The 21303-nt window shown below is 45.2% G+C and overlaps 1 protein-coding gene across 1 annotated transcript in view; it reads left to right on the top strand.

Moving 5' to 3' along the window:
* Positions 1-20795, top strand: part of Fbxo32 (F-box protein 32) — a 34501-nt gene extending 13706 nt beyond the window's left edge. The window contains exons 5-9 of the mRNA XM_021183584.1: positions 9039-9132; positions 9936-10120; positions 17208-17390; positions 18620-18763; positions 20041-20795. Coding sequence (XP_021039243.1) covers positions 9039-9132; positions 9936-10120; positions 17208-17390; positions 18620-18763; positions 20041-20130 — 696 coding nt within the window. The 3' untranslated portion in view covers positions 20131-20795. The remainder of the gene's footprint in view (positions 1-9038; positions 9133-9935; positions 10121-17207; positions 17391-18619; positions 18764-20040) is intronic.
* Positions 20796-21303: the final 508 nt, after the last annotated feature.

The raw sequence follows: 21303 nt of genomic DNA, 5'->3' as shown, positions 1-21303 counted from the left end.
GCCAGTTCCCAGCTATCTCTTGGCAGTCCATGGATTCCAACCCAGCCAATCTGCTTCTTCAATGAGGTCAGGCTGTTCAAGGGGCAGATGTGCTAAATGCATCTTGAAGACAAAAAAGCAAATGTCAGGGAATCAAGTGATTTGTACAAGGTTGCCTAGCCAGAAAGAAGCACAGGGGATCTAACCCTGGTCCTCTGGTCCTCTGTCCTGTGGTCATGAACCTGGTGCTCTCCACCATATGCTCAGATGGAGAAATTCAGAGTGGTGTGTGTGTGTGTGTGTTATGTGCGGTGTGTGCATGTGAGTGCAGACGTGTACTTGCTACAGTGCATACATAGAGGTCACAGGACAACTTCAGAGCATTGGTTCTCTACCTCCATCGTGGGTTCCAGAATTGAGCTCAGGCCAGCAGGCTTGTGTGCAGCAAGCCTGTTTACCTGTTGCACGTCTGAGCTCCCCTCGGCCTTTTTTTTTTTAGGTTTTTCGAGACAGGGTTTCTCTGTGTAGTCCTGGCTGTCCTGGAACTCACTTTGTAGACCAGGCTGGAATCGAACTCAGAAATCTGCCTGCCTCTGCCTCCCGAGTGCTGGGATTAAAGGCGTGTGCCACCACACCCGGCTGCCCCTCGGCCTTTTATATCACATAACTGTCTGCATGCACACGGACACGCATTCACAGGAAAAGACTGTGATGCCAAAATAATTCCGGACCGCATGCTCAGTTCTTCTATGGGATGAAAACGAGACCAGCCTCCTGGCAACCATAGCTACAATTATCAACCCAGGAAGTCCGTGCAGAACTTGAATACCCATTTCCTGGTTGGGGTAAACTGGCCCCTGTATGCTAGGAGTACAGGAAAGACAAAGAAAGCCTATAGCCCTATTCTCTGTGCCCCTCTGCAGCAAAGAGCATCGTGAACTCAAGGCACAGTCTTACTGTTTACCACACTACCACCCTAAGTCTATTTGAATATTTCTAGCAAGTTACTGCATTCCTACAACTCTCCCCACCCCCCCCCAAAAAAATGCATTATCCAAAAACATGTTTCAGTTTAAGTCGATGGGTGGTTTGGCAAACAAAAGACCAAATACTAGCCAGAGTCAAGTTTAAACCCAGTACTGAAATTAAGGGCATTCTGATGCCAAGCCTCAGTGGGTTGTGATATGCAAATAGCCTGGCTCTTTATGCAGGTTCCTCAGCCACAGTAACCTTGGGTTAAATTGGTGCTTTACATACTTGGTGGCCTTCCTGAGATGGAGGGAGCCTCAGCCATCCAGGTCTTAAAACTGTCGGTGTCTGACATAGGGAGAAGGAGGCCAGCCATTGCAGGAGCAGCAAGCCAAAAGAGCAGCAGCATGACCTTCTCTGGAAATGGCTCTCAGACATGATTAGAATTGCCATGTTCCCGTATTTTTCTAACTGACTTTTGTTTTAGCCCACTTTCAGAACTAGTGGGTCAAAAACATGTTCTTTTTTTTGGTGGGGACCCAGAACCTAAACATACAGTAACATAGGTCTTAGAAATGTATTTTATATTGAAGTCTACCTTGGATTCTAGGCTGAGCCAGTACTTACTACAGAGTGAACAGGTGAGCTGAGTTTTAAGTATGAGTTTAGTGCTCATCCAAGAATGATGCTTATGAAGTAACTGATACTATACGTGACCTCAAACCTCCTGATTCTGTGAAAGGTCTCCAGTGCCAAGGATGAAAGAGCTGACATCACCCCCTGCTACATTCTGTACATGGCAAAATGCTTCCAGTGAATACTTTTGAAGCCCTGATTTGTACTGAGCCCACGTACCAGTGTGCCTCAGCCCCTTGAGAAGTGCACAGGACCTTGCCTCTGCTGCCAGGTGTTTTTTTACAACTACGTAATCAATTGGTTGGGTTTGGTGGTGTCTAGGAGTGCTGCATATAACTTCTTAAAGGAAGCAGAACATGAGGTGCTTCCTTCAAGGTTGGCCAGGATTTGGCCAGATGGAGAGGCAGGCAGAAGGCTTTGCAGGAACAAAAGGTGTGTGCAGAAACCTGGACGTGGGAAAGGACAGAAGCGAAGGAGAGTGGAGTAGGCTTGAGGCTGAGGGCATCACATTCAGCCTCACAGGGGCATAGGGAGAGGTGGGGCATTCTGGAGTAAATGAGACCATGCTGGAAGAATTGGGAGGCATGATGTAAACAGTGACAATGAGGAAGACGTGGCTGCTCAGAGCTATACAGCAGTAATCAGAGACCCTTTGTAAGTTCCAGAGTCACTGAGATAGTTGAAAGGTGGAGAGACAGGTCTCTCTTGGCTGAGGATACAACTAATTCATATAAACTTGGCCCTCCTCGCCATTTTTAACTCTCTTAATTCAAGAGCTGTTTCACTCGCAAATAATATTTACCCGATCTTGACATGCCTGGAGATTATTAATATGGCTGAGATTTTTTTTCTTCTTACAACCTGCCAGTGTTCAAGCTCAAAGACAGGACAAAACTTTCCAGGTATGTGATCTGTGTTATCCATTGAATAAATAAGGATCTTGGAAGTACACAGTACTCGGTGCAGGCAGAGGTGCTGCCTAATGTAACTGAAGGCTTGTTATAAATGATAACAGTGCCTTCCAGTAGACACCCAGCTTGGGCACTGAGCACGTGACACATAGCTTGGGTTTCCTTTCTCTGCTTTTGATCAGGCTGGCAGAATTTCCATGCAAGGTATGGAGAGCCTCCTCCTAGGAGATGGAAGAATATAGACGTAACTCTATCCTTTTCTCTTGCTGTTTGCTTGTTTGTCTTTAGACGGGGTCCCTGTGTTAACCAGGATGGCCTTGAACTCACTGAGATCCACCTGGCCTGCCTCCCAAGAGCTACTATTAAAGAGGTGTGCCATCACACCCAGCCAAGACACAAATATATTCTTATATAGCCTTTGTGAGAGAGGGTTTCTTGGTGTAGCCTTAGCAGTCCTGGAACTGGCTCTGTAGACCAGGCTGGCCTCAAAACCCAGAGATCTGCCTCCTAAGTGCTGGGATTAAAGGCATGTGCCACCACACTCAGTCAAAACACAAATACATTCCTATATAGTCCTAAAAATATCTCAAGAAAGAAAGAGAGAGAGGATATACATGGTCAACCTCCATTTGGATTTGATCTTTGAAACTGACAGGAAGCAGAAGCTGCTATTTTTACCAATACTTCTGAAGGCTTGATTGTCAGCATCCCTGTAGCGGTGGGGCTGGCTTGCCCTTCAGCGAGTGTTTGAGATTCTTTTTTCATGCTAGGTGACTTCCTCTTCAGTCCTCTGTGCAGCCCCTGGAGGACTACCCGGACACTGGGTGGGTGACCTCTAACCTGAAAGTTCATGCTATCTAGAGTCATGTCATTTGACTCTCATGAAGGATCTGATCCCAAGTAGCAAAGCATTCAGGTCAACTCTTTCCACATCCCTTCCAGAAATAATACTCTTTGACTCTCAAAGACAAATGTGTGTGTGTGTGTGTGTGTGTGTGTGTGTGTGTGTGTGTTAACCCAAGTACAAGTGTGTGGAGTGACTGGCATGAAGTAGGCAGGGGTGAAATAGTAACCCTGGGTCCCTGGGTTTTGAGGGAGAGCTTCTGATTGGACAAGCAGCAATTCTGTGAAGGTCATGGAAGCTGTGCATTAAGCAACAGTGAAGGGTCAGGAACGTTAGATGGGAGGAGGGTTGCTTTTCATGTAAGTGGTCGGGGGTGATTTCTCTGAGCTGCATCTGGGCAACATTTGAACTAAGACCTGGGGGATGAGATAGAGCCAAGCATGTAAAGATATGCAAGAGACACTGGGAAGGAACTTCACCTGACCAAGGAATGCAGGTGGGCTGTATAGCAGGGACCAAAGGAACTCAGGGGCCACTGTACAAAAAGGCTGGAGAAGGGCAGGACATAGGTCCAGGGGGACCTTGTCAGTGGTGAAAAGGAACCTGGGGACTTTCCCACATGCAGTGGGAAGGCACTGAGGATTTTGAGTAGGGAAGTGACATATTGTTTAAAATATTAGTGCTAGGCTAGCAAGAATGGTTCAGCTGGCAAGGCACTTGTCACCAAGCCTGATGAATTCAGTTTGGGAGCCGACATATAGGTAAAAGTGAAGAACCGAACCAACTCTCACATGCTATTCTTTCACGTCTACTCCCATATGATGTGTGTGTGTGTGTGTGTGTGTGTGTGTGTGTGTGTGTGTGTTAATAAATGTAAGTGCTATACAGATGAATTGCAGAGGAAACCTGTTTTTCAGTAAAGAATGATAGGAGGGAAATTGCTTTTGCCGGGTGACTCTCCAAACATCACACCAAACTCTGCATGATATGCCCGAGATTTGCTACATAGTTTCGCTCACTGTTGGGGTAACAGCTTGCAACTAGACTTTTCTCCAAATCCATCATCTCCAAAACCAGCGTGAGCCGGGGCTGAAGGGCAGGATGTGGTTTGGACATGTCTAGGCCACCTCCTCCCTTCAGTAGAAAAGCTTCATGCTTTCATTGCACAGTGACTCCCTGCACACAATGGCAGATCTCCACACTGCCCACTCACAATGACACCATGGCCCCCAGGGGCAGCCTAGAGCATGACTCCCTGTTCCCCTACACCTCTGCCTCTCCTTCAGCACAGCCACAAATTACTGGCACCTGAGCTAAAATTTGCCCAGCAGCAAACAGCTACTTCCAAACAAGACATTTTCCTCTACTCCTTTCCTTGTGGCTAAGGGCAAAGGATGTAGTTGGCTCAGTCCTCTTGGTAAACAAATTACTGGATACAGATCCACTCTCTGGGGCAAACAGCTCTCTTAGCAACAGAAATGGTAGACAGATTCATCCCTTCATCGTTAAGATCACATGACATTATCTGCTGGCTCTTAGCAGTAGAGTTGTATTGCAGTAAGAGGTAGACTCCTTAGGTAACCCAAAACCATTGCCTCTTCCTAAATATGTTCATAATATTTTTCTCGACATTATTTCACTGCAGCGTGGAAGCTGGACACCAGTCATAGCACACTGTGGATATTAGATTTCCAGATTCTTTGCAGATGATAATAAGCCATGACGTCGCTGCAATTGTTAGAATAAAAGTTGGCCCTATGTGCCAAATTATTGATTCTCCAAATATGTAGTCTCAGTTAGACATATCTGGACTCGAGTCTTAACTCACTGATTTCCTGCTGCAGCTTAACTGCTCTGAGCCTTAGTGTCTTCATTTGTCAAATGGGAAACTTAACCTCTTTGTCGTTGAAAATTGAGACCAGACAGATGAACTGTGTGGCACCATCTCTGCACACAGTAAATATCCATCGTTTTTAGCAAAATACGACTTCATGGTTGAAGCATCTCTGCAAGTCATGACGTGTATCAACAGAGAGCTACTAAATGCAACACAAATATAATAACGCACCACAAATATAATAGCGATGTCAGAGGAATGTTAAAGTCTGAGTGCATCCAGTTGACAACACATACAGTTGAAATATAGTGTTTAAACAAGCTATATTTTACCTTAGTACTTCCCTATGTTCTGCCTGGCAATAATTTTACCTAGCTGTCTTTTCTGTATTATGATAAAAAGCTGTGATAACGTTAAGTATATTCTTGGTACCTGGCACTTTGTGAGGGCTTGATGATCTATTTGATCTTCACAACAATTCTTAAGGAAGTGGTATCATTATACAAAATTTATAGATAGGAAAAACTGAAGCCAGTAGTTTGACTCTGGGACCTTCACTTATACTCTCTATGATATATATTGCAAGGGACCCCAGGACCACATCTGGCCCTGCATTTATTTTTATAAATAAAGTTTTATTGTTACACACAGTGTACACATTGATTTTCATATTGTCTAGGGTTGCTTTTGTTCTACAACAGCAGGTCATTTTCAGTGTAAAGACTGTATGACCCACGAACCTTGAAACAGTTACTACTTGGGGGCCTTATACAGAGAAACCCTGCCTTAAAAAAAAAAAAAAAAAAAAAAAAACCCAGTTCCTATTTGGCCCTGTAGAAAGTTTGCCTACTCCAGCTGTCAACCTTAAACTTCCCTAAGAGACTGGCACTGGGGAGAAGAGTAATTTTAATAGTGAAAATAACACTTTATGTTTGCAACAGTAAGTTTTGGTTTTCTCTATATCTCACTTGATTCTCATAACAGTCCTAGAGGTAGTCTTTTGTTGTCGCTGTTTTGGTTTGTATTTCCTGTAGGTAGCCTTCTTATTGACATTTAGAAACCCCACAACAAGCTAGATGACTAGACAGTAAACTCCATGAGTCTGGGGATCACGCGCCCTGCCCTTCCCTGTCATCTGTCTCAGTGCTACAACAGAGTGGACACAGAGATTCTTGATAAATGAATGACAGTTGTAAAGGTCACCCAGACAGAGAATCCGATTCTCCTGTTCCAGGGCCCCACAGCTGCCTAGCAATGAAAGCGGGGACTTTCCCTGAAGATAGGGTGAAACAGAGATGAGATTACATGTCACCCTCCTGTCACTTGCCAGTGTGCTGCTCTATCCCTCTCCCTCCTCAGGTAACGAAGATAATAAGTTCAGCCCAAAGAGCTCTTTGCTGCTCCTAACCAGAGTCCGCAGAGCTTTCTTTGATGCACAGTCAGGGCCTGTTGCAGAGACTTTTTATCTTTTATTTTTTTCCCTTGTGATGGGTGGGTGCCCTTTGAGATGGGATTAAGACTGACACTCTGGGGAGTGGTCACATGGGCACCCACGTTTTAGATGCATTTCTGGATGATCGAAGGCTGGCCCCTGCCTCACCTCCTACCCAAGGATGAGTCATGGTGCTCAGCCGCCTGCCCTGCAGGAGTAGGCTCCAGACTGCCAGGCTTTTGTTTTCTTTCATCTTGCTTTATGCTAGTCATGTGAGGCTCTGGGCATTAATAAACCATTGGCCTGGCCTTCTAGAGCCTGCTGCTGTTGCTCAGGGAGAAAATGAAAGGTTCGTGTTCTTTTTCCACTGTCATGTGCTGATTGGTGGCAGAACTGAACTAGGCGGGCACAGAGCCATGTGGTCACTATGCATGGACAGAGCCCCCCCCACCCCACCCCACCCCACATCCCCGGGCGTGTTTTGATGCCTACCCTGTCAGCATCACTCTTGTCAGCTCCTGACTTCTAAGTTTAGGTCTCCAGCACTAAGCACAATACAGCAGTGTCTCTTCCTCCTCCTCCTCCTCCTCCTCCCCCTCTTCCTCTTCTTCCTCCTCTTCTTCCTCCTCCTCCTCCTCCTCCAAGTCATGAGGACACACCACCCCATACCCATGTAAAAGATACCACATCTAGCATGAAGGCATTCAGGGTTTAGAACTTTTTGTTTCCAATTTAAAGTAAAATTATGTTCCAGGAACTAGGTCTGTCTGTGTTTGACAAGGGCCCCAAAGGGCTCAATAAGGACAACTGTTTTAAATAAGGGCCTGGGACACGGAGGTGCTCTGAACTACTCCACCCTCCTAATGCTGCAACCCTTTAATACAATTCCTCATCTTGTGGTGACCCTCAACCCATAGAATTATTTTCGTTGCTACTTCCTAACTGTAATTTTTCTACTGCTATGAATTGTAATGTAAATACTTTTGGAGATAGAGGCTTGCCACAAGGTCATCACCCATGGGTTGAGAACCGCTAATGTAGGGCATGGGTCCAAAGCGAGTCCCCTGAGATCTGGCTTTTGTGTTCAGTTCTTATGTGCCCATTCAGTTGTGGTTTTGCAGTGCAGAGTTTTAGATTATTCTGTTTCTTCCCTCTTCTGCCTTGATTCCAGTATCCAATATAGTATATACATAATACCAATATGGTATTATAATTTCTTTTCTTTTTGTTTGGCAATAATGGAAGTAGTAGAAATTAACATAGGCCCTTGGCAAACAAACCAAACTTACCTGGCATCTAATTAATACCAGGCCCTTTGGTAGGGGTTCTGTGCATACTCTTTCATTGAAAGCTCACCACCTCAAAGACCCTGAATATTATTCATAGAAATGAAGAACCCAGATAGCAAAATGCATTTAGTGCCATGCCCTTAATCACAGAGCTAAGAATTTATCAAATCAAGACTCTATTGCATGGGCTGGTTGAGATAACTCAGCCAGTAAGAGTACTTGCTGCTTCTAGAGGACCCAGGCTTAGTTCTGACATCCATACGGTGGCTCACAACCGTCTGTAACTCCAGTTCCAGGGGATCCAATGTCCTCTTTTGGCCTCCATTAGCACCAGGCACAAACGTGGTATACTGACACACATAAAGCTTTCAAAAGAATTGTATCAAAGCTGACAGATACTAGGATTCTCCTTTGAGCCTCTGAGGAGAGAGAGGTAGACTCACTATACACCCTGTTTCTCTTCCTTAGCATCTTTCTATTTTAAAAAAAAAAAAAAAAGGTACCCAGAGCAAAGGAGTCTACTAATCAGGCAAGTTTCTTGAACATGAGAAGCAGGTACTGTCTAAAAAAGACTCATCCCTTCCTTGGGACATGCACATGGTCACCAAACATGAACTCTAATGTGTCCTGAGAGCAGTCAGTGCCAGTGGACAAAGGTTCAGGTCAGGGCAAGAACAGATCCCCTTGGGGGTGATTATGCAGAGCTCTGCTGTTCACAGGTCAGGAGAGGTCCTGTTCCCTTTGGAATAGTGTCAGCTCTCCTTTCCAAAGTGGGCCAAATACAATGGATCAGCCCTGGCTGAAGCTCAAACCCTTTATATATAGAAGAAAAAAAGAAAGCAATTAAATATTCAGCCTGACTCCTGGTTTTGAATTACCCCCATTTGTCTTTCACTCTGAGCATCTGCCTTTTATTGCCTAGTGGCTCTGTCTCTGTCTCTCTCTCTCTCTCTCTCTCTCTCTCTCTCTCTCTCTCTCTCTCTCTCTCTCTCTCTCTCTCTCTCTCGTCTCTATCTCTTTCTCCTCCCCACCCCCATCTGTCTGTATCTGCGTGTCATGTGACTCAAAAGTGAAGATTAGGTTTAAAAAAAAAAAGAAATCTCTGTATTCTGAGCCTGGCAACCTCTATTTTTATCCACAGCTGTTGGAGCTGATAGCAAAGTCACAGCTCACATCCCTGAGTGGCATCGCCCAAAAGAACTTCATGAACATTTTGGAAAAAGTGGTACTGAAAGGTGAGCACCCCACACACACCTCAGCCCTTTTCCTAGGTGTGGGAATGGGCAGGTGGGTTTTCTCATCACGGAGCATGTCGCTAGGTTTAAAGGAGTATAAGCCTATAGACGTGAGTCACGGCAGCTGAATTCAGGAGTACCTGCTTCCGGCTCAGAAAAGATGTGCCATCCATGCCCTTGGCAAAGACCAAGCACACTGCCCCTTGTCATTTCTTTAGGGTCATATGTTTGCCCTGCTTCAAGTTTGACTGGCTTCTCAACCAGGACACAAACCCTGCCCTTCATGGTGGAGTTTCTATATCCCTAGGAAATGGAGCTGTGTGCAAAGCAGAATCCAGGCACAGACTGTTTGAATTGGAGGGGACCTTAAGACCTCTGGGTCAGCTGAGTCATTTCAGACATAGGGGAACTGAGGCACATGAGAAATGATTGTCTAGAGAAGTGACAGACAAGGTTAAAACCCAACCATCTAAACCCCCAAAATGCAGTCTTCTACTCATCTAAAAAGATGCTATCTGCTGAACAAAAAAAAAAAAAAAAACCACCACTTTCTGATCAGGTGGACACTTGGCACTGGTGGAGCAATAGAAACAGAAAAGAGTTCCTTAGAAACCCAGGAGACGGGAACAAAGAGGGACCCAGATGGCAGAAACTCTACCCACTAGCCGAGGATAGAATTAACACTGGTGAGAAAGAAAGACAGAGGCAGTGCCCAGTAACAGGAGCCCACAACGAAGAAGAAAAGCCCACTTGTAACATGCCTGGCTTCAATAACTTTGATTTTCTTTTTTCCCCCACTCAAGTTCTTGAAGACCAGCAAAACATAAGACTCATCCGGGAACTCCTCCAGACTCTCTACACATCCTTATGCACACTGGTGCAGAGAGTCGGCAAGTCTGTGCTGGTGGGCAACATTAACATGTGGGTGTATCGGATGGAGACCATTCTACACTGGCAGCAGCAGCTGAATAGCATCCAGATCAGCAGGGTAAGTGCAAGTGCCCGCCACCTGCCACCCACCACCCACCATGCAGTGGTTTCCTCCACTTAGACACTGAGTAGAAAGTCCAAGACAACATAGTCTACTCTGGTGATGCAGGAGCTAATTGCTTCAAGATGATTTGATGCCTCATCTTGGAGGGTGCTATGAGGGGCATCCTGATAGGGAGGAGTGGGAAGAAGACCTTGGCAGAAGAAGGTAGAGGAAACGTGAAGGATAACAGCCAACTGGAGCATCATGCAGAACACTGTTGGGGGCAGGGTGCTGGCCATCCTGCTGAAGTCTTCAGTGTGGCTTGGGTGAGCTCTCATCTCCTCAAAAAGAATGAGCTTTTTGTGTATTGGGGATGCTGCCGTCAATACAATCATACCCAGAAGACAGGCTTGGAGAACTGGTACCGCCAGCCTTTTAAAATTTCAGTTCCATGTATTGGTAGTGAGGACAAGGGATGCCTTTGAATCAAGCCTGAACATACATGTAAGAAAATACTGAGCAAGATTCACTCAGAGCCTGTAGACTATAGGCATATGGCTACATACATCAGACATTTGTTTTGGCTTTCCGAATTAAAGCCAAATTAATTGTTGGTTCCCATTGTCTTTATGGTGAGCGGGAAAGCTGAGCCGCGCAAACCTGTGACTGCTGCTGGTGTAATCTCAGTCTCCCTGATGGACAGGCACACTCAGGAGCCTCACGGGACACTTTGCTTACTTATCTAATCACACACGCTGAGCTGGTTAAGTGGTTTCCGGGACCCATACAGTTTGGAACTGTACCATGTGTCAAGTGAAGGTGACATGCAGAAAACCCCATGACCTCTTGTAAATAATTACCTTGCCATGTGATAGTTCCAAAAAAGCATCCCCTCTGTACAACTAATGATTTTTTTTTCTGGGCCTTGGTTTCTTAAAATCTGAAGCACAGGGAATAATAGAAACCTCTACATGGCTTCCAAAGAGTCACTTAGGCTACAAACCCACACTTGTGCACACCCACATCCCCACGTACAGGCACACACATGCACGTGCCTACAGACACATGCATGCAAAGAGCAGAGCCCAAATGTAGGTCATCTTTCAGAAATCATCCCCACTGTTATACTGTTTTAAGAAAATTAACCACACTGTTATATTAAGAAAATTAAGCATGTATTATGAGCAATATGATTTAATAATTTATTCCAGTCTCTCTCCAAACTATAGACACAGCTTAACAATGTACATTTAAAACCAGAATTCCATTCTTCTCTCACAGAAAATTCCAGTAAACCTGTTACCTGAGTTCAAGCATCCTCTGTGGCCTGCCCTGAATACTTCCTAACTTATTCCCCAAATAAAATTCCCAGCCAGTGATAGAAATGAACAAGGCCCATTTGTTCCAATGACATCTGCCCTCTAGGGACTTTGGAGCATCCATTTAGATAGTCACGCTTGCCCTGAGCTCTGCTCCCTCTGGCCACCTGAGATGAGTGTGTCACCCATGCTGAGCTCCCATTCCTTGCACTTCTGTGACCTTTCTTCCTTAAGACCCTCCTTAGCTGATCCCCAAACACCCTTGAAAAGCAGCCATTGCAGTTACTATTACCCTGCACGGGATGACAGTGAAGTGGGGACCCGAGGGTTCCAGTGACCTTCTAGGCACTACACAGCAATTAGGCTAAGAGCTGAAGTCAGAAGCTCAGACTGTTTATTCCTAAAATGGCAAAGTGTGCTTAGCCATCGGTGGCTTCCAAACTTTTTCCCCATCTAGTTTTCTTCCATGTATTTATCCACTGATCCAGCTTATTTAAAAAAAAAAAAAATACTCCTTCATCCAATGAAACCTTCTACAGAAGAGATCCAACACTAAAGCATATCTCCTCCAACATCTGCGCTAGGTGTTCCAGCAGAACCCCACACTTCTCTGCACACTACCTCAGGGCCCCTGGGCTCCCAGCTGTCCTAGTCCATCCCATCTCTTAAAGCCCCTATCACTCGGTCTTCTTCAGAACTGCTCTGCCTAGGTAAAATGATCTCACACACATTATAGGTCTGTCTCCACCCACTGCTTTCTGCTTGTCAAAGGAAAAGACACTGTCATCTCCAGCTCTGTGCCTGGCAGAGGCAGCCAATAGATTTCAGTCGATGAGGCGAATGTGTGAATGTGGATTTGAGGAGGCAGCCCCCCACCCCTGCCTGCTGAAGTACGTGTTCAGGGTTCGGAGGGACAGGATTGGAGAAGAAGATTGTCCTAAATTCTGGATGACAAGGATAAGTTAGCAACTGCAAGATATGGACGTAGTACTCGGTCTCCCCATGTTTCACTTTTCCTCATTTGGAAAATAGAGGCCATTTCATAGCCCTGTGTGAGATTTAGCATAGGCATAAGTTTGCATAAGCGAATCTACAGACAGCAGCTGGAACGGGGCCTAGAATGTGGTAAGCATTATTCTAGATGCATTAGGTGTTATGATCAAGGGCTTGGCTGCGTGTGTGTGTGCGCGCGCGCGCACACACACACTGTAAATCCTTCCCATGTGATAATTAACTTATCTAGTAATTAATTGTAATTAAGATAAATGGCTGGAATTTACTGGACACTGTGTTGAGTATGTCTGCATATTATCTCATCTCTTCTACCCAGCCACATAGCAGGATACTCGGCCCCTTGTTTTGGAAATGAGAAAAATCATCTTCTGTATCCACAGGGGATAGATTCAAAGGCACCCTGAGGATGCCCTGGACGCAAGTGTCATGCGTACAGTAGCTAGTGACTGTACAATAGCCTTCTCACATCCTCCTCAGCACTGCTGATCGTCTCTAGCCCAGTTTTAAAACCTTGTAGGGTGCTATGTACACAGGACAGGAGGGTAAGAAAAAGAGCTTTACACAGTCAGTTCAGATGCCTATTTATTTTCTGAGTATTTTCCATCTGTGACTTAGTGAATTCAAGGATGTAGACACCAAAACATGGCGGCGGGCAGAGTGTAATTGTGTTGAGGCCTCTACACAGGAGGCCTGGCATCATCAGACTCCAGGCTGCTCACTTTTTTTTTTTTTTTAATTTATGTATATGTAAGTACACTGTAGCTATCCTCAGATACTCCAGAAGAGGGCATCAGATTTCGTTACGGATGGTTGTGAACCACCATGTGGTTGCTGGGATTTGAACTCAGGACCTTCGGAAGAGCAGTTGGCACTCTTAACCACTGAGCCATCTCGCCAGGCCCGGCTGCTCACTTTTAACTCCTGGTCCTTTCTACACTCTGTCCTTTCCTGAACCCACTAGGGGGCTATAAACTGTATTGTTCTGAGAGCAGTAAAGAAGAGCTTCTAACATAATCCCCCCAGCTCTTAAGGGGCTTGGTGGCTCAGGCCTGTAATCTCAGCACACTTGGGAAGTGCAGTCAGGAGAATGGGAAGTTCAAGGACATTCTCAATGACCTAACAAGCTTGAAGCCAGCCTAGGTGTAAGATCCTGGCAGTGAATGGGAGGGAAGAGAGGGAAGGGAGGGAGGGAGGAGAAAATGAGAACACTCTACTTCAGTCAGGACTGTATTTTTATATTTGTCAGAAAGAGAAGTATGTTAATCCATGAAAATATTCAAGTGTCTTTCATAGTCAGTGCCTCCTCTTTTCCCAAGTCTGCCACCGTTGCCCCAGCATAGAACCTTGTTTGCCTTAGAAATCTTCATATCGAATTCTTTCAAGCCAATTTTTATTGGCAGACATAATTTATATAATGAAGGATGAAGGACAAAATTAAGAGCCCTGGTTTGTAGGAAAAATAAGATATAATTATAGAGCTGTGGGCAAAGCAGTGTTTTGGAAAATGGGAGCTGGGATAGGCACAAACGGAATCTAGCCAAATGCTCGACTGGGGCTGCAGGAGTGACGTGTGTTTCCTTTTATATGTTTATATTCAAAAGGAAGAAGGCATGCAAGCAGTTAACCATTTATCAGGAGTAAGGGCTTGGCTTGAGGTCTGGGCAAGGGTTTTGGAAAAGTTCAGGTTTGAAAATTTGACAGAGCAAACTCTGCCAAGCAAGCGTGCCTTTAATGGGAGTTAATGTAATAATTGGCCTGGGAGTTTTAACCAAAAAAGTAGAAGCTTTGAAGTGCTGGAAACAAAAAGAAAATCCCATGGCAGTTTTATTAGCTCATATGATCAACAGCAGATGATAAATGGCAGATCGGTCGAGGGCTTTCTGCAGTCATACCAAGTCCTGAACGTTGCAAACAATTGAAAGTTCAGCCCAACAGCCTGGGGTATAAGAGAGCAGTAAAAGCTGTCAGGTCACAGACACTTCTGAAGAAACAGGAGGCCTGAGTCCACTGCAGGATCAACATTAGGATTCTAAACACAGGCTTTGGGAGCTGGAGAAACTGAGACCCAGGCTCCTCGGGATGCCATTTGGATCTGCTCTTTGCCTATGTGACATCCCTCCCATGTGACATCCCTCCCATGACACGTCTAGTGTCTAGTCTTCTCACAACTCCGTTAAGTCCCTCTGTGGCCCATCTTCCCACTAGTACCTGTCCTGCCTGCCAAGGGACTCAGATGATTGCCAAGACTAACCGACATTGGGAATCGCAGTGAGCCTGGTACCAAGAAAACCCTGGCTGTCTCCCATGTGCTTGGGCTCTGCTCTGCTTCCTACAGTTTCTCCCCCCAGAAATCTGATGAAAAAATAATCCCTATTCCCAGAGCTTTGCTTTCCCCTGTGCAGCTCTGCACCTGGGCCACTGAATGAGGGAGGGGCCCTCTTTGTGCTAGACTAGTCCCCAAGGCCTGCAAGCTACACCTGCCTTCAGGGCTGTAGGTCTAGGTGAGGTATCTTGAGATCATTAAAATTTAAAATAAGAAAGGTCTTGAATATAAGCTTGGGGACATAGTGCTGGTTCCTTCAGAAGCTCATGGTTGACTGCAGGCGATTACTATATGTAGATGAGCTATTTTTAAAACATTCCCTGCATGGGCTATAGATCTCTCTCACTGTTGCTCTTGCAAAAGACCTGGGTTCAGTTCCCACCACCCACCCACATGGTGGCTCAGAACCATCTGAACTCTAGTTGCAGGGATCTGATTCCCTCTCCTGACCTCCATGGCTACACGTACATACATGCAGGCAAAACACGCATACATGTAGAATAAATAAAAGGTTTTTTTTTTAATTAAATGTTCTATGATGTGAATAGAGCTGCCTCAGTTACAGTGTAGCTTAGCTCAAAGGGTTTGGGGCCAACCATTCCCAGTGTGTACACACAAATACACAAGCATATACAGAAACATGCATGCATATAAATTCAAACAGAAACATGCACAAATACACATACATGTATACAAACACATACATATATTCTTATAGACAACACACACACATGCACAAGCACGGGGTCTCTGGGTTATTCTTTTTGGTCCTGTTTAACTGTTTGGATTTAATCCATTGCACTAATATTTTTATTGAGTGCTTATGGTGTGACAAGCACCAAAACACAACAGGAAAACAAATCAAAACAATGGACTTTAGGTTCTGAAAGGAATATGCAACTTGGTGTTTCTTGAGGGAAAGGAGTTGTGCAGAAGAGAGACTTACAGACGTCCCCTGAGGAGATTTTGGAAATTCTAGGAAGGTGCAGTGAAGACCTCTAGGAAATACATAAGCAGAAAGAGTCGTCAGAAGAAATAGTTGCGTTTTGTTTTGTTTTGTTTTGTTTTGTTTTGTTTTGTTTTGTTTAGCTTTGCCTTTCTAAGGTGTTTGTTTTTTGTTTTTTGTTTTGTTTTTTTAAGATGTGGTCTCTCTATGTAGGACAACCAGGAGGCTTTCCTAGAACTCGCTATATAGAGCAGGCTGGCCATAAAATCATAGAGATCCTCCTGTCTCTACCTCCCAAGTGCTGGGATTAAAGACGTGCCACCATGCCCAAGGGAAATGGGTTTGAAGTGAATCTGAGACAAGAGAAGGCCAGGAAGGGTGAGGCCATTGTGCCCAGGTAGTCGAGATGTGGTTTGGGTGCCAGAGAATATACTGAAATGGAACGATCTGAGGAGGCCACAGAGGATGGTGAGATGGGAGGCCAGGGGTCTGCCTGAGCCACCTCTCCTGGGCAGTAGCAACTTTGTCAGGTAGTGAGTCTTGCAGCTTAGTGAAGTGAAGTGAATGAAGTATTAAAATCCAGTGTGTTCCCATGCACTGGACAGTGGACGGCCCCACACCATGCACGTACAGACAGTGAATGGCCCCCACATATTGCATGTATGGATAGTATTAATTGGACTTAGTGGGTTGTCAAAGGAAAAAAAAAAGGATGAGGTGCTAGAGAGATGGCTCAGTGGCTCAGAGCACTTGCTGCTCTTGCAGAGAGTCTGGGCTCAGTTCCCAGTGCCCACATAGCAGCTCATAACCATTCATAAGTCCAGTTCCCAGGGATTCATCCCCATCTTGTAACCTCTACAGGCACAAAGCATAGGTGTGGTGATTTACATACATGCAGACTCATACACCGAAAACAAAAATAAATCATATTAAAAAGATTTGAAGGTAGGAGGGACCTGTTAGAGAAGGATACAAAGGGATTGGGGAGGGAAATGGAATGGACAATTTTCATTACATGCATACATGAAATTCTCAAGAATAAGCGAAAATATAGCCAGACAATGGTGGCACATGCCTTTAATCCCAGCACTCAAGAGGCAAGAGGCAGACAGATCCCTGAGGTCAAGGCCATCCTGGTCTACAGAGCAAGTTCCAGAATAGCCAAAAAGAAGATCTATACAGAGAAACCCCCTGTCCTACCCATGCCCCTCAAATACATATATACATACATACATATATATCTCCAACATGTGCTGTTTAAAGAGCTCTTTAGAGCAGAAGCTTGCAAACACAGGGAAAGCCTGTTGTCCACCATCATCCAAGCCACCCACTCCAGGCTGTTCTCTGGGAGACTCTTCCATGGCTCCTGCTTCTAGGTATTGAACAGAGACCATTACTGCTTTAGGAATCTAGTAGTCAATTGGAATACCAGGGCATTCTGGGAACAAATTGCCTGGAAAATGGTTCTTCTCTCCTTATCATCCACCCTTCTCTCTGTAGCCTGCCTTCAAAGGCCTCACGATCACCGACCTGCCTGTGTGCTTACAACTGAACATCATGCAGAGGCTGAGTGACGGGCGGGACCTGGTCAGCCTGGGCCAGGCAGCCCCAGACCTGCATGTGCTCAGTGAGGACCGGCTACTGTGGAAGAGACTCTGCCAGTACCACTTCTCAGAGAGGCAGGTCAGTGAAGCCCAGTGGCCTGCCCCATTGTGTTCCCTGCCCTGCCCCATCCTTCTCCAGCATGCAGTAGGCCACCCCCAACAATAAAACTATTTTCATGGCTGCTCACAACTGTAATTTTGCTAGTGTTATGAATCGTAATGTAAACATCTGTGTGTTCCATGGTCTTACAAGAGCCCTGTGAAAAGGGTGTTTGACCTCCATGGGGGTGGTGTGTGTCAGGACCCACAGGTTGAGAACCAGTGGTCTGAGGCATTTCTAAGTCAATGTGAGGTTTTTGCCTTTTTGGTTTCTTGTTGTCATCATTGTCTTGATAGAGAAAAAAATAAGTTCTTGGGCCAGGCGTGGTGGCCCACGCCAGCACTCGGGAGGCAGAGGCAGGCAGATTTCTGAGTTCGAGGCTAGCCTGGTCTACAAAGTGAGCTCCAGGAAAGCCAGGGCTATACAGAGAAACCCTGTCTCAAAAAACCAAAAAAAAAAGTTCTTAATCCAGATTATATTTTATGGCTCACTCCAAAATTTTATACATCACTATTGCCTCTTTAAAAAAAAAAAAAAGACATTTTCCGATGTTTTATATTCAAGCACTTTTATAAACATTACTTCCTTTTATCCACCCACCAAGGTAGGGTAGATATTGTCACGCCCACTTCTAATAGGCAAAGAGACCAAGGCTACAAATGAGCTGTGTATTTAAATTATTGACTCTCAGGGTTTGACAACCGGCCCTACATTTGAATTGGGCCTGTGGAGACCTTATAAATGTGCTCTTCCACCTCGTGCTGCCTCAAGGTTGTTTCTCCAACTCTTCATAGATGTGGGTTCATCCTGCAGGTTCTATTCATGAACCCACGGATGCTTCGATGTAAAATACAGCCACCACCGTGCTAATAACTGTGTCTTCGTAGAAATTATCACTCAAAGAAAACATTGAAGTGGCTTGTGGGAATGACCTAAGCTTTGAAGGAGCAGCCAGGAGCACCATAAAAACATTCACCAGGAAAGGAATCCTAGCTGCCTGTTTGTTTGGAGAGCTGGGTACACAGCATAGTGGGTTAGTGGGGAGAGCTAAGGAAGTGTTGCTTTATAACTTGACAGTTTTCTTCCCTGGGCATGATTGTAGGGAGAAAGAGTGAGAGCCAATCTTTTCAGAACCAGAAAGCCCCAAACTATCATCTTGAAGTCTCCTGAAATCATGTTTCTCCATTTCTTTTTTTTTTTTTTTTTAGATTCGCAAGCGATTGATCTTGTCTGACAAAGGGCAGCTGGATTGGAAGAAAATGTATTTTAAGCTTGTACGATGTTACCCAAGAAGAGAGCAATATGGGGTCACCCTGCAGCTTTGCAAACACTGCCACATTCTCTCCTGGAAGGTACCATATCTGTGCTGGCTAGTGCTCTTATCAACTTGACACAAGCTAAAGTCATTTTGGAAGAGGGACCCTCGATTTAGAAACTGTCGCCACCTAACTGGCCTGTGGCAGTCTCTAGACTGGTGATTGACCGAGCTGACCATGGGCACTGCTACTTCTTAGCTGGTGGTCCTGGATGCTATAGCAAAGCAGGCTGGACAGGCTATGGGGAGCAAGCCAGTAAGCAGTGAGTGTCCCTTTGTGGCCTCTGTTTCAGTCCCTGCCTCCAGGTTCCTGCCTTGAGTTCCTCCTCTGATTTCCCTGAGCCAGACCCTAAGAGGCAGCAGTGCCAACAACATGAGGTTGTTTCTTCCTATCTCAGCCCCCAACTTATGAAGAGAGTAGAGCTCACTCAGCAGGGTAGGAAAAGGAACTCAAAGATCTTCATTCCCCCCACCCCTTATATTGATTTGTCTCTGAGACCCGTTCACCATCTGTCTTTGTGTGCACAGGTACTTACATAGGCAAGCACTAATTCTTTAGCTTCACAGTGCTGTGGAATTCTTTGTGGGTGGAGGATAATCTTTGAATGTGCTCTGTGTGCGTATACACCTATCTCTGCAGATACACATATGCACATATGAGTGCATGAGTATTGAGGCCAAAGGTCACAGACTCCTGTTTTTCTCAATAGCTCTCCACATTTTAATTTTTTTTTCCTTTGAGTGAACCAGGAGCTCGCCAGTTTGACTAGACTGTTTGACTAGTTTGACAAATTGACAGTTTGACTAAACCAGTGAACTCCAGAGATCCACCTATCTCAACCCCAGTGCTAGGGCTTCGGATGCATAGCTCCATGCCCAGCTTTTGTGTGGGTACTGGGAATCCAAACTCAGATCCTCATGGTCACATACCAGTCACTTGCCCCACTAACTGCTTTCCCCAGACCCTTAATTCAGTGACATTCTTTTGTTTTTAAGATATATTGGTACTTTTAATCACATACATACATACATACATACATGTTTACTTGTGGTTATGTGAATATAAAGTCCATATATAGAGCACTGTCAGGATGTCAGCTACCTTGGAGCCAAAGTTACAGGTGATTGTGAGCCGCCTGACCCAGGTACAAGACCTGAACTTGAGTCTCCTGCAAAAGCAGATCATGCTCTTACCCACTGTAGTGTAGGCTCCAGCCCCTGTAGTGGCATTCTTGATAGAGAATTGTTAAAGTGAGTTACAGCACCAGGGAGCTGCCCCAGAGAACTCAGACCTAACTATGATGCTCTCTCTAGGGCACTGACCATCCGTGCACGGCCAACAACCCAGAGAGCTGCTCCGTCTCACTTTCCCCTCAAGACTTTATCAATTTGTTCAAGTTCTGAATAATCCCAGCACACGACAACACTTCAGAAGGCTTCTAATTGGATGGCTGGGAGTCGGGACACTTCATTTGTAAATAGTGTACATTTTAAGCATTGGCTTGAAACTGCGGGGGATACGTCATTGAGAAGACGTTGGCGGGGAAGAGATGCAGTTGCCGATGAAAATTTACAAATGTGAATTCCACATGAGAACTGGTACAGAAAAGCAGAAATACTGTAAATAGACTTTTTATTTTCCCTAATGATTTGCAAGCAAGACTATAAAGGCAAGAACTCTATGTCAGCCATGGAAATGGAGTCCTCTTGAGTTCCCTAGGAAGAAAAAGGCAAAAAGCTCAAAAACAAGATGGAACACTCTGATTACAATGTGAAAATGTTGTTAAGACAAAAATAAGGAAGAAGGAAGAGGAGCGCTGTCATTGAGAAACCCTTGGGCTTTGGGTTTGGATTCGGGGTTTGTTTTCAGCAGGCCAAGAAGTATATCCACCTGAAATCTGCACGGGCTTAAGTCCCTATTCTATGAAGATGCCACACAATGGTCTACCTCTAAAAGCATAGCGTGTTCTCTGGCAACATACTTTATCTGGGAGGCAATGTCTGTATTTCATGTAAGTTCTATACTCTGTGAAGTGATCTAAGATGGGAAGGCTGTTAGGAAAAAAAAAGCCCTCTCTTGGTACTGACTTCCTGTCCCCCCAATACCTCTCAGTCCCTGCACCTCTTCTCCTTTCATGTCGTCACTCCTGTAGGGAACCGGGAGGCCAGCTAAAGAACAGCAGAAGTCATGAAGAGAGAATTAGGCAACTGTGCATGCTCAGAAGTTTCCATTTAACTCTTCCTTCTTCTAGCCTAACTTCTAGGCTTGTCTGGGCTTCCTTGAGTGTCTTCATGGATAAGTGGATGTCTGGGACCTTAGTAGAGCCCAAGAACTGAGGCTTGAGAGACACAGTTTTTCACACTAGCCAGTTAAACATTCTGCCAGCTGCTGTTTCCCCTCGGCAGGCCAATGAGCTGAGGCACTGTCTGTTCTGTAGGCCCAGCATCCAACTCAAGTCACCCTGAACTGGGACTTTTTCACAAGCATGATTTAAAAGAAAGCCTGGCGTTCCAGCCAGATAGATGTGTTCGTCTTAAACCTGTGTCAGGACTGAGTTAGAACAAAGAGATTTAAAA

The sequence above is a fragment of the Mus caroli genome, chromosome 15 (assembly GCF_900094665.2).
Source record: "Mus caroli chromosome 15, CAROLI_EIJ_v1.1, whole genome shotgun sequence".
Classification (NCBI taxonomy): domain Eukaryota; kingdom Metazoa; phylum Chordata; class Mammalia; order Rodentia; family Muridae; genus Mus; species Mus caroli.
This window is presented reverse-complemented; position numbering and strand designations above follow the sequence as displayed.